This window comes from Pungitius pungitius, chromosome 2 (genome assembly GCF_949316345.1).
Source record: "Pungitius pungitius chromosome 2, fPunPun2.1, whole genome shotgun sequence".
Taxonomy (NCBI): Eukaryota; Metazoa; Chordata; class Actinopteri; order Perciformes; family Gasterosteidae; genus Pungitius; species Pungitius pungitius.
The window spans coordinates 3,105,842-3,118,550 of record NC_084901.1 but is presented as its reverse complement, the minus strand read 5'-3'; the positions used below and the strand labels follow the sequence as shown (position 1 = coordinate 3,118,550).

At 47.8% G+C, this 12,709-nt stretch overlaps 2 protein-coding genes across 3 annotated transcripts; one reads left to right on the top strand and one right to left on the bottom strand.

Annotated features, from left to right (window-relative positions):
* Positions 1–3,562: 3,562 nt before the first annotated feature.
* usp18 (ubiquitin specific peptidase 18) lies at positions 3,563–8,593 on the bottom strand. 2 transcript variants are annotated; one of them, XM_037460286.2, is made up of 12 exons: positions 8,468–8,593; positions 7,148–7,227; positions 6,621–6,729; positions 6,410–6,436; positions 5,935–6,077; positions 5,774–5,853; positions 5,554–5,688; positions 5,182–5,277; positions 4,946–5,107; positions 4,736–4,867; positions 4,385–4,428; positions 3,563–4,164 (listed from the first exon to the last, which is right to left on the bottom strand). In XM_037460286.2, exons 2-12 carry the CDS (start codon positions 7,215–7,217, stop codon positions 4,092–4,094), a joined length of 1,071 nt encoding a protein of 356 aa, XP_037316183.2. In that variant the 5' UTR covers positions 7,218–7,227; positions 8,468–8,593; the 3' UTR covers positions 3,563–4,091. The 2 variants fall into 2 exon arrangements, with proteins under 2 accessions (XP_037316183.2, XP_037316185.2); XM_037460288.2 differs by lacking the exons at positions 6,410–6,436; positions 8,468–8,593 and having other exon boundaries at positions 7,148–8,049.
* Positions 8,594–8,907: 314 nt separating this feature from the next.
* Positions 8,908–12,708, top strand: si:ch73-352p4.8 (cystine/glutamate transporter). The gene is made up of 12 exons (XM_037460262.2): positions 8,908–9,402; positions 9,878–10,004; positions 10,136–10,251; positions 10,329–10,454; positions 10,530–10,629; positions 10,719–10,763; positions 10,838–10,961; positions 11,066–11,169; positions 11,257–11,353; positions 11,786–11,935; positions 12,030–12,207; positions 12,295–12,708. Exons 1-12 carry the CDS (start codon positions 9,144–9,146, stop codon positions 12,357–12,359), a joined length of 1,491 nt encoding a protein of 496 aa, XP_037316159.2. The 5' UTR covers positions 8,908–9,143; the 3' UTR covers positions 12,360–12,708.
* Position 12,709: the final 1 nt, after the last annotated feature.

Below are 12,709 nucleotides of genomic sequence, written 5' to 3'. Positions count from 1 at the left end.
GGAGAGAGCAGGTCAAAGAGGTCTGACAATGGATAGCCCGCCTCTCAAGGTGCTCGGCCCGCACCGCCGAGCGAGCGAGCAAGCGGGTTGAGGGTCCACAACGTGCCCGAGGTGCTAAAATGTTCAGTTTCGTTATGAGCTCTTTCCCCCCGGTCAGGATCTTCTCCTACTGTACAAATAATTAACCGTGTAGCAACTGATTGGCATGCATGCACACTCACAGCTGAAATGCGTTAGCAGGTTGTTATGCGCTTATCACCGACTCGAGAGCTGGAAGAGTGAGGCAGCGGTTTGCCTCAAGGTGCAATTCCATTCATTCTTGTTTGGTGAGAGACCAGAGGAAGAGTGTTTTTTTATTTTTTTTATTTGAGGGACGCCATGCGAGGATGAGGACTTACTGTGATGCCGTCTGATAATCAGGTTTGATCCCAACAAGTCACCACAGGAGTTCATCTGAGCCACTTTCAGTTGTGATTCCGCGGAAGATGTGCAGCGCCGCGTGGGCAAAACAGCAGCAGCAGGTCACATCCCAAATGTTGTGTGTGTGGTGGGGGGTGGAGGGTGGGGGGTGCACATAACATGGTGGTGTACGTGTCAGAGCAGGACCCCGCTCGCACGGTGGGAGGCAGACGCTTCCCCGGGCCCCCGCCGGTGGAGCCTTTGCACCTGAAACCCGAGCAGCCGGGCTTCCCGGGAGAACCGCGGCTGATCTTCCCTGGGTCCCGGGTCGGATGATGAGCTGAGATAAGGCGCCAACTGAAGGGTAACGACAGAACTATGGAGACACGGGCGGGGCGTCAGGTCATATATCCTCGCATGTCATGACCGCAATTTACCGAGGGGGGAGCCTCCGCTCGCCTCCTGTGAGAACCAACATCTGACACAGGAAGTCCACTTAAATAACCATGGATCCGATCAAATGTGTCACTTTGCGTCCGACCAAAATAAAGGAGAATCCTCTGGTCCAGACGGAACCACGTTTCAACTGCAATTTTTCTTTCTTTTCAGTTCATTCAGCAGATGCATTGTATTTATTACGCTCAGACTGCCAGAACTCTCGGGGAGGACAACTGAACACGTAAAGAGAGGCTAACGTCGCGTTGACCAGACTCCTCTTCTCCCACCAGAGAGGAGATTATTAGAAATCACAGGGGGAAAGATAAGGCTTCTTTCCTCGAACGCAGGCAATTGTGCAACAAATTCCAGCCAACTACGCATACGAGTACATTACCGATCGATTCATGTGTTCACGCCTGAACAGCTGAAGGCTACGGCCTACATGTGAGCTACAACGTAAGCAAACTTTTTTTTCCAATTAGAAGTGAAAGTCACAGATTGCAAATTAAAGCAGATCACATGACGGCCAATGTTCTTTGGTGGCTATCTTTGGAATTTGGGTCATTTCAATTATGCAGGATTCCATTTCCATGAAGAAATAAGCAGAGTCCTTTTTTAGATTTTTCTCCTTTATATAGTTTACCTGTTTTGTTACATGAGAGGGAATATTTAAGTCATGCAGAAACCTTCCAAAGCACCGTGCTCACCTGGCCTGGACTTTGGACGAGGAAACAGCGAAAGAGATTATCATTTCCGATGTAAAACGTCCACGAAACCCAAACGATGGCCGTGTGTGCTCAGCTGCTTTGCCACCCCTGAGGGATGTGGAGATATGCGGTGAGATTAGGTCGTTTAGGATAAGAGCAGATGAGGGGCAGTTAGAAGGGGTCTCTGTATGGACACTACGGGGGGGAACAAAGGCCTCTCGTAGGGGTGCATTCCTGCAATAAGACGGCCTAAACATTACACGACGAGCCGCGACTCACCGCCTCTGTCACGAGCAGAAAAAAGGGGAACCGTGTAGAGACATTGCATGAATGAGTTGACTTCCCTTTTGAGGCTGTGAGAGGACTGTGCGATGAATGCGTCAAATTCTGAATGAAAGCGGCAGCCTCACTTCCCTGCAAAGGCAACGTGCATTCTCTCCCGTTCTCCCTGTTGGTGGATGTTCTCTCCCGTCGCATGCATTTAAGATGTTCCACATGCAGTGACATGAAGCACGGCGAGGTCGGGCCCGGAATGGTCCGCGGCCCGCAGCCATCTGAGACGGGCAAATCCTCCACGCAAGAAAGGGAACGACTTCAGAGTTCTCAAAATGGCCAAATTCCACTTCCTGATGCATACGTGGCGGTGCTCACCTAGTAACTGGTAAACACGCATCAACAATGACGAGGAAAGATGAATGGATCTTCTCCAGAGAAAGCGGTTTTGAGAGTTGCCACACTGCCGAGCCTGAGGAATATCATTAACGGGGCCTCGCGAACATATGCCTGCCTCGGGCTTATTGATCTATAGCGTCAATCGCCATCGCTTTTGGCACGACGATGTGCCAAAACAATGGAACACCAGGTACCCTCGGCTGGCCCGCTGACCCCCCGATGAAGATAAAAGAGCTTAAGAAACTCGACCGCACGGATTATGATCCGCCATAAAGCGCCGCTGCATCCAAGGGGCCGGAGACATGTGCTGGGGGAAAGAAACAAGGACGAGCAGACGTTCAGTCAGCCTTTACAGCCTTGGGGGTGTGGGGGGGGGGGGGGGGGTTCATGTCTGTGTTGTGGTCAAAGTCTGGGTGGTGCCGGACAGGTGCTTCTCTAACGTCTACCTGACACGCGGTAATAAAGCATTAATCATTAATCAGAAGCCTTCAAAGAGAATAATCAGTTCTTTGTTGTTTCTTCTTTGGCGCACTGGATAGTGGAGATGCACCAACAACACCTCTGACTCAATGAATATATAGATACATTGATTAAACTACTCCACTATATTTAAAGTTAGCTTGACAAGATAATGCATCAAAATGCTGCCTACACAGTAACAATGATAATGCGACAGTTGTGCAGGAAGCATTTAGATAATTGACTTAATTTAAAGTACAAATACCACAGAAGATTCAGATAGAAGTCCTGAATTTGAAAATATACTCAGGTGAAAGCGTGGAAGACGTCACAAAAGTCGACGTGCACAATGGCCCCTTTCTGAATTTATAGGTCAAGTTACTGGAAATGCTTCTACAGTCCGTTGCTGTGCAGCGTTACGGATAGTTGGAAGTTTTCTCTGCACTTGAGGCGAGATCTCAGTGCCACTCTGACTCAAATCTAGACACGCCTGGACTTTGGTGCGAATGTGCGATGCAGATACCCCCCGTGCAGAGAGCTTGGCTCGTGCCTTTAAGGCAGCGAGACGACTAAGCGGCCCCCGCGCAGACATGTTCCATTCTGTCAGAGCCCCGCAGCACATAGGCACCATTTCACACGGTCCCCAGACTCTTGGCGAAGCGAACTGGAACTTTAGAGGCTCTGCTGACGGCCTATTCCAAGCAGTGGTTTTAACGGCGACATTGTTTTTTTTTCATACATACAGAGCAGGCTACAGATTTTGAACACAGGTGTACTGGTGTTGCTGCATTAATAAGAGTCATATAAACAAAGGTGCCTCATCCCAAATATGTTATTTTTTAGCTTGTATTAGGGCTGGCAGATTGTGAGAAAAAGCAACACATGAAATTAGTTTATTTTTTATTTTTGGCAGCCCAAAATGACAAAAAGAAACCAAGTTCATTGCTCTTCATGGATGACTCATATTTTACAGCAGTGTCAGGAAAATGAACACCGACGCCAATAGACGGTATTTCCCCCAAAACATTGAATATCTAAGCTAAGCATTTCTTTTTTTTCAAACCAACCCCCTCCCTCCCAACTGAGTGTGTTCAGTGTGCGTGTGTGTGTGTGTGTGTGTGTGTGTGGTCTGCGGTGGAAAAACCTTCTGTGTGCCGAGTCTCTGTCGCCACCTGCTGCTGTCTGTCATCAATGTGCTGAAATACAATCTCAGTAACTTAATAAGCAAAAATAATAAACCCTAACCCTCAAAATAAATCAATGCAAAATCCCACACCGTGTACAATATAACCACAATACAACACAATAGATCGAGCCGATACACACATATATTTATATATATATATAATGTTATATTCCTGTAATATTCTAATATTGCACCACAAACTCGGGTATGAATCATCTGCATTCATCTGCTCAGCCGGAAAGTTCAGGCTGTCTTCCATTGTCTTCCGGTCCTCTTCTGTACATTAACATGTATGCCGTGTGTCTGTAGGAGTAACAGCATTATACATCTTACGAATGGAAATGTACGAAACAGAGTTCGGAAAGATCTTAAAGCGAATGGAGGCCGTAAATGGAGGTCACCCCCTTCGGCGTGACTAAATAATGAGGGGAACCATTACAGAGCCGTGAGGCACTCCGTGATCCTGTTAAGCCAGAACCACCCATCATAAATCATCTAGCTAACGCAGTTTAGCATGAATCACCTTCTTGGTCCTCCGTACGAGCTCTGCACGTCTTCCCAGGAGACCTGTGTGTGGGAAACAACGGGCCAAATCAATCACACATCTGCATAAAACTGCGTTACAGCAGCTGTACACAAATTCTTCTGTAACAAGTGGAGAGTTCAAGCATTTAACTAATAGTTTTAGGGACCCCCCCCCAGCTCTCCTACAGGCTTTCAGGTTAAAATCTGCAACCTCCCCACTAGAGGCCGTCGGGTCTGACACACTCGACCTTAAAGATCCACCGTATTACCGCAAGGCCACATGAACGAATGACATCATCACATCGAATGATCATATTTAACAAGACAGACTTTGTCGGATCGGACGGACCTGCTGCACGTGGCTGTCGTCGGCGTAGTACCAGGGCCGGTCCACCCCGTGGCGGACGTAGGCGGTGTAGTGACCGAACATCGCATACCCAGAGTGCACTACCACTCCATGCAATGTGTACTTGCAGTCATTCTGGAAGAATAAATGAAGTCGACGGATGTCAGAAGATCCAAACGCGTAGATGTTTTTAGAATATTTCTTTCTACGTACCTGAGCAAAGTCGGAAGAGAACGCGTCTTTTACGGTCTCGGGGAAGTCAAAGGTTTCTGGAAAGGTTACATGGCAGTCGAGTTTTCGGGTGAAACCCTCGTGATTCCGAAACCTTTTCAGGTGCACGCACAAGATACGAGGCAGGGAGAGCAGCTTAACAGCCTGATGAAAAAAATTACGAGATGGTTGACTCCGGTGTTTCACACTTTCTGTGGACCATTTAAATCAAGGCTCACCTGTTTGGATGCCGTCTTTTTCCCACATTTTTCACAAAAGCAGCAATTGATGCCCTTGAGCTCCTGATGCTCAAAGAAGGAAGTCATGCAGCCTTCCTAAAAAGGTTAAGAATTATTTTAAGCATGACTTCAGGAAAGTTAAAGTAGTAAAATGACACATTGAGACACATGTTTTGAAGTGTTACAGACAGAGATCACTATCACGCCGGACACACCAAGCTAAATTAAGCTAAACTAAGTTAAGCTAAGCTAAGCTAAGTTAAGCTAAGTTAAGCTAAGTCAAGAAAAGCTGAGCAGCTCGCGTCAATCTTCTCGTCAGATATTTGGTAAAAGAGTATAGTATGACGATATATTTCCTAGATCAAACCGCACCAGGGAGTCGTGATCTTCCTTCACGTGCAGAGGCAGGCCGAGCATGTAGGTGTTCAGAGTCTGGACGGAGTTACACTCCAAACACTCCAGGTACGTCTTGGCGGAAATCCTGTAGAGATTCTGGATTTCCAGAGCCTGGCAGAGGAAAACATGAACGCGAGCGCGTTTACGGAAGGTGCTCACACAGGTGGAAGGATGAGGTCCAGGGTCGAAGACCAACCAGAGGTTTGTCGTCCATCTGCTGCTGCATGAAGTTCAAGATGGAGAGGAACACCTCGTCGGCGTCGTGCTGCGTGTTGACTGTGAAACATTTGTCAGAGGTTTTATGGAGATAAATCACATCGGTGTCAGAACATTCCGCAGGGTTTGTCTTTCGCTTACGTCGCACACAGTTCCTGTCCAGCGAGAGGAGGAAGTCGCGATGAGGAGCAGGCCGAGGGCTGTCGCTCCTCATGGCGGCAAGAACCCTCTTCAGCTGGAGGGGGACGTTGCGATCGTCCGCTCTCCCGCCAGCCGCTTCCCACCTTGTGCGATTCAGAAAACCTCATTAGTCTTCATTTATTTCGAGCGAGCTGAGAGACGCTCGTTACTTTTTATTCCATTATTATCTATTGTCATTTTCACTGGTTCGCCAAATTGTTGATATGTTGACATAGCATATATAACCCAAAGTGATGCAGCACGGAGTTTACACACAGTTTAAATAGTTGTTGTTACACAAAACATGACTTATTCTGGCATGCTATGCGTCATGGGTCGCTTGACAAAACCTCCAAAATATTAGCGGACAGTGGAGTACAATGAGTAGTGAATTAGCTTGTCCCCTTGTTGTCAGTGCAGTGAGTTCATTACTCACGTTTGTAGCCCAGGCTCATCTGTGTACCTCAGTAAATAGAAGGATACAAAGGTGTATTATTTACCGTTGTAAAATGCGTTCAGACTCAAGCGAAAGCGATCCATCCGGGTCAAACGAAACCCTCTCAATCGCACAGCGTCTCTCGCGCTTTGTTCGCCCCGGTAATTATTATCGCCGTTGATATGAACAAACAACTCGAGTGTATTCTTACTTGTCCAGTAGGTCCCCTATTTCCCAGGTGGCAGAGAAAGTCTGGAGCAGAGTGTTCACACAGCAGGACAGATGGTGGTTGGGGAGGCCTCTCATTCCCGTGACAGGACCTGTCAGAAAATACAAATGACACAACGGTGAGGTTTGGATGCAAAATAGCTTCACGGAACGTTCCACAGAGAGTGAGGAAGACGTGAGGCCCATTGAACAGGAGATGCTTATTTTACACGGATCCAAGGTCAGTTTTTAGTTTGCTATGTCACTGTTGCGCACGTGAGTGATTGATGGTAAAGAGAAAAAAACATTGTGTGAATAGTTACAGGGTGTAAACACCTGTCTTTATATACCTATACATTTGATATAAATGCATTCTTTGGTTTTCTGTGTTACTTAATTAGATGATCATTTTTCCAAATGATCTCACATATTGTACACGAGTAAAAATCTACTGAAGACAACGGGGCCGCCGCCACTTTTTAAGCCGCATTCATCACAAAGCGCAGGTTTTCAATCGGTAGGAAAACTCACCAGAATATCGGTCACTATAAGACGAAAAGGAGAGAATCCTCCAGTGCCTTCCAGACATCCACGCACTCATTTGAGTTCACCTAAAGGAAAAAACAAAAGGAGACAAACAGAGAGAGAGAGAGAATCGTCCTGCGGGAGAAGAGATGTTTTCTTTCACGGTCTGTTTCTCATCTCAGCTGATTCAAGACCCATCTCATCCAACGCGTGAGGTTCACTTTCGTTTTGACAGGCTTTGCGTCTTAATCGAAACCTTAGAAGTGGACATGCGCACTGCGCACAGTGTGAGGCGTCAACATAACAAGTGGTCACGGTTTACGTTTTTATAGACCGTTCGATCGATGAATAAGAAATACCAGGACAAATATTTAAAACCAAGAAAACAGGAAGGATTGGGTCAATTAGTATTTGCTAATCACTTTTTAAAACATTTTGAGCCTCGAAAGAGACGCAAAGCGCGACACCCGAAAATACGAATATTTCAAAATAAAACGAAACCGTAAGATGCCATAAATACACAGTAATTAGGATTTCGATTAATCAATAATTTGGATTTGATCTGGGTCACCTAAAGTGCTGGGCAGATGGTGTATTTAATTCGAATTAGTGATGATTTAATAATGCTGTTAACATGGCCATTTATTTTCTAGGCCTATTAAAGTAAAACATTAGTCAACATTATTTGGGATGTTGGGGCTTGTAATTGGCTGGTTGCCAATGGCGATTCCTCCTTGAGGAAAGTATATAGTGATCAGTATATAGTGATCCTTGATATGGATAATACATCAGGAGATACAGAAAGAATGAAGAGGTTTTATTTCATTTTCTGATGAAATCAGAACGTCAGTTTGGATTCCAACCGATGTTTGTATCTAATTAGAATTACATGATTATTCATATACACGTTTCCCTTTCTGATACTGACTGAGTTCCAAAGTTGTTTTTTTTTTAATCCAGCAGGCCTATAGTGTGAGATGAGGTCGCCATCTTCTGGAGGGAAAAACAAAGTTCACCCAGCTTTGCCCAAATTGAATCCTTTGCCAAGTCGAGTTGTTAAGTTCTCTCTGCTGGTGAAAAGGAGAGAACCATCAAAGCAGTCTACACACAGCAATGCGGTCTCTGTGAGTACAGCAGGCTCGTAAAAAAGGTCACCATTATGACGCTCAAGTTTTATTGACTTTGTGACTTGTTTGTTATAGTTCATTTAAAAAAAAAAGGCCAGAGAAGAAAAATGCTTCTTAGCATCTAAAATAAACAAACCTTTTAGATCAGTCACACGGTCCTGTGATGCTGACTCTTAAGGGCCATGAAATCCAGCCTTACCTTCTCTATCTGCCTTTGGCTCTGAGTGCATCAATGTGAATGCAGATGAAATTGGTCCAGTTGGTAGTGGGTGTGGAGGAATTTTAACAAGCAGAGCTACAGCGACCGATGGAGTGAAACTGACATTCATACAGTGGTCAGTCAACTCGAAAAATAAAGGAGAGGAAAAAGCCTGTGTGATTCTCTCTGATGAGGTGAAATATTGCACACATATTATGCCTGTGTGTGTGTCTGTGTGTGTGTGTGTGTGAGAAGGCACTTTTTTTTTTGTTTAAACCTCTTATTGTGAAACACCCCTGCAGTCCGTGCAGCTGCCCCTGCATCACACTGTCCCCTTTACCCCCAACCCCCCATGGCCTGTCAAGCTTTACACAAGCTGTACACACAAACACATCCCCTCCCCCCCCCCCCACACACACACACGGGTGAGAGAGCACACATACACCTAGTGTGCAACGCCGGAACGTGACGAGTCTTTAAACTGCAGTAATTACTTGAGGTTTGAAAGAGAGCAGGCTTTGTTCCCTGGCTCGGACTGGCTGATTGGGGTGAGAGGGGTGAGAGGGGTGTTGAGGGGAGGAGAAAAACACCCAGGACAAGTTAGGGGGGAAGGGGGGGGAGGAGACCTTGTTGTTGAGGCCGGTTTTGGTCTCTTCCTGCCTGTTATTCGGAGCCGATGGACGGGACGCGGATGAGGAAAGAGGAGGCGAAGGAGGAGGAGGCGAAGGCGGCGGAGGAGGAAAAGACGACGACGGAGGAGGACGAGGTGGTGCATCTGCGGAGGGAGATCGGCCTGCTGCCCGCCGTGTGCTTCATCATCGGCACGGTGGTGGGCAGCGGCATCTTCATCGCACCCAAGGGCGTCCTGGTGAACAGCGGCAGCGTGGGGCTCTCCCTGCTGGTGTGGCTGCTGTGCGGGGTGCTCTCGCTGTGCGGTAGGACGGGGGCCCCGTGTGGGACAGACCATACTAAATAACAATACTCTTTTTTTTTTACAGTGATTATATCCTTTGTTAATCTATTGAATAGTTTTTGATTACTTTTATTTGTCAATTTATATTTGCTTTATTTTTTCCCCCCATGCATCAAATTGCCAAATGAATAATGTCACAATTAGTGCCGAGAGGAACGTCAAAGGTTTTGCATGTATACTGTTTGAGTTACTGGAGCTAATGGCTGGGTGCTAGAAGAAAAGCCTGAGGTTCATAAAGAGGGACATGGATGTGTGAGCTAATCGCCATGGCAACCCATGTTGTTTACCAAAATGTTGTGGCAGCGGGAAATTAACCTCAGCTAGAACGACCAAAACCCCAAAACCCAATCAAAGCAAACTGCATTAGATACAGTTCAGATACCAACACAGAAACTGATAACAACCCCACCCCCCCCCCCCCCTCTGCGCTCCATCAGGGGCCCTATGCTACGCTGAGCTGGGCACCACCTTTACAAAATCCGGGGGCCACTACACTTACCTGCTGGAGACGCTGGGCCCGCTGCCCGCCTTCCTGCGTCTCTGGAGCGAGTGCTTGTTCATCAGGTGGGTTGGGGATTGTTTTTTTTTTTTTAAGCCCCCCTCCACCCCCCCCCCCCCCCCCCCCCGGTTTGCTTTTGAACCCAGCGGGCGGTTCAATCGCAGCACGTAAACCAGGCACGTCCTCCCCCGTCCAGGCCGGCCGTGACGTCCTACGTGGCCCTGGCTTTCGGCCGCTACGTGGTGGAGCCGTTCTACGCGCCCTGCGTTGCTCCCGCGCCGCTCATCAAGCTGGTCAGCGTCCTGGGACTGAGTGAGTGTGCTTTTCCTCTCGCGCCCACGCCAGCGCCACGCAGACATGTGTCTTTTGCAGCGGTTTGTCTTTTGCAGCGTTTGTGGTGGCCGTCAACTGCTGGAGCGTGGCCCTGGCCTCCCGCACTCAGATCGCCTTGACCTTCGTGAAGATGTTCGCTCTGGTCCTCATCATCGTCCCTGGGGTCGTCGCACTGGCCAAAGGTGGGCGGGGAGGTCATGGTGAGGATACAGGGGGGGGGTAGGTCCTGTCAAATGACCGATGACGTTTGTGCCCAGGGAAAACCCAGAGTTTCCAGAACGGCTTTGAGGTGGACTCGTTAACGCTGCACAGGTTGCCACTGGCCTTCTACAACGGCCTGTATGCGTACGGCGGATGGTAAGCGACCCTCGGCGCCGCGCACCGAGCCGTCCCCCCCACCCCCCCTCCCCGTCTCCATGACCGTTGTGTGTCCTCTCCCCCCTCAGGTTTTATCTGAACTACATCACAGAAGAGGTCATAAACCCAAACAGGTATTACCCACCCGCTCACCGCTCAAATCCATCCCTTTAAGAAAAAAAAAAAAAAAACGACCTGGTCTCGGCAGGAACATCCCGCTGGCGATAATCTTCTCCATCGTGACGGTGACGGTGTGCTACGTGCTCGTTAACGTGGCCTACTTCGCCGTGATGACCCCCGCCGAGCTGCTGCTGTCCGACGCCGTGGCCGTGGTCAGTGCTGTGATTGATGGGGAACCGCTTGTGCGTTTAGAGAGGGTAGGGGGGGAAATAACCCGTGGGTCTCTCTCTATCTCTCTCTCTCTCTCTCTTTGCAGACCTTTGCCAACCGGGCTCTGCAGAGAATGGCCCCCGTGATCCCCTTTCTGGTGGCGGTGTCCTGCCTCGGCGCGCTCAACGGCGGCATCTTCGGGTCGCCCAGGTGACCTGCGCGCGCAGACCCCGGAGAACGCGGCGCGGTTGTTGCCTTCTTGTGATACTTTGAGTCCTTTAACTGGTTGCGTTGCAGGATGCTGTTCGTGGGAGCCAGGGAGGGCCACTGGCCCCAAATCTTTTCCATGATTCACATCCGCAGACGCACGCCATTGCCGGCCGTGCTGTTCCTGGTAAAAAAAACACTTTGAGCCACATTAACCAAGTTAAAACTGGACTTTTTCCGTCTCTAGTGGCTAGAAAAACGAAAAGACCGAGAATCAAGTCAGACGTTTGGGGGCACTTTTTTCATTCACTTCCATACAATCCGCTTTCGTTTGGCAACGACGCAACAGAACTATCCTAGACATTAAAATAAAGATAACACAGTGAACACTAAATCACCTAAACACTGATATTAGTGTCAGAACCACGGAGAGCAACTTAAAGGCCGACAAGAAGGATCCGTTCTAGTCAAAACCTATTCGAATCTGAAAATGTCCCCTGAAAGATATATATATATATATATATCTCAATAGTACATAATCCTGAAATTGAAATAGCCTTCACTCTAATAGTTTACACTAAAGTCACAGAGAGCTCATAGCTGCGTTGTCTGTCTCCAGTACCCCCTGATGGTGCTGGTGTTGACCACCGGAGAGATCTACCAGCTCATCAACTTCGTCTCCTTCTCCCGCTGGTTCTTCATCGCCTTGGCAACCTTGGGCCTGATCGTCCATCGGCATCGCTTCCCCGACCACCTGCGCCCTTTCAAGGTCAGCGGGTAAAAAAAAAAAAAAGCATCGTCTCCTGTTTTTTCCTCCTTTATTTGCTCTCTTTGACCACTCCAAAAAAAAAAAAAAAAAAAAGGTGCCTCTAGCCGTCGCGGGAACCTTCACCGTGGTTTGCTTCTTCATCGTGGGTCTGTCTCTGTACTCGGACCCCTGGAACACCGGGATCAGCTGTGCTCTCACGCTCACCGGGATCCCGGTCTACTACGTGACGGTGCACCGCTATCGCTTACCACGCAGGCTCAGACGCATCTTTGGTGAGTCTCGCCCCCCGACATTTTAAACCGAAAGAATGCAAGGAATGAAACGCTTTGTCCACTCTGACCCTCTTTGTGCGCTCCCAGACTACTGCAGCAAGCAGCTGCAGATCCTTCTAGAAGTGACTCAACAGGAAGTGAAGACCTTCTGAACATCTCGCGCCACTGGATTCAACCTTGAATAAGTGCAAAGTGTTTTAGTGGGTTTTAAATCTGTGATTAAAGCATCGGTCTTAACGATTTTAACAGGTTTTCGTGGTAAAAAAAACAGAATAAACTACAACAAAGCTGAAACAGTTTTGTATATGACTTAACTTAATTTGACTGATTATTCCCTAATACTTGATATTTGTGCATTGGACTCTAAGTTGCTTACGTTGGACAGTAAGGGATGCTGAATATTCTCCATGAACATCTAAATCTCTGCTAAAGTCTTAATTGTACAACGTTTTCTGAAACCAATAAAATGATTTCAAATGAAAAAGACAATCCATAAATTGTT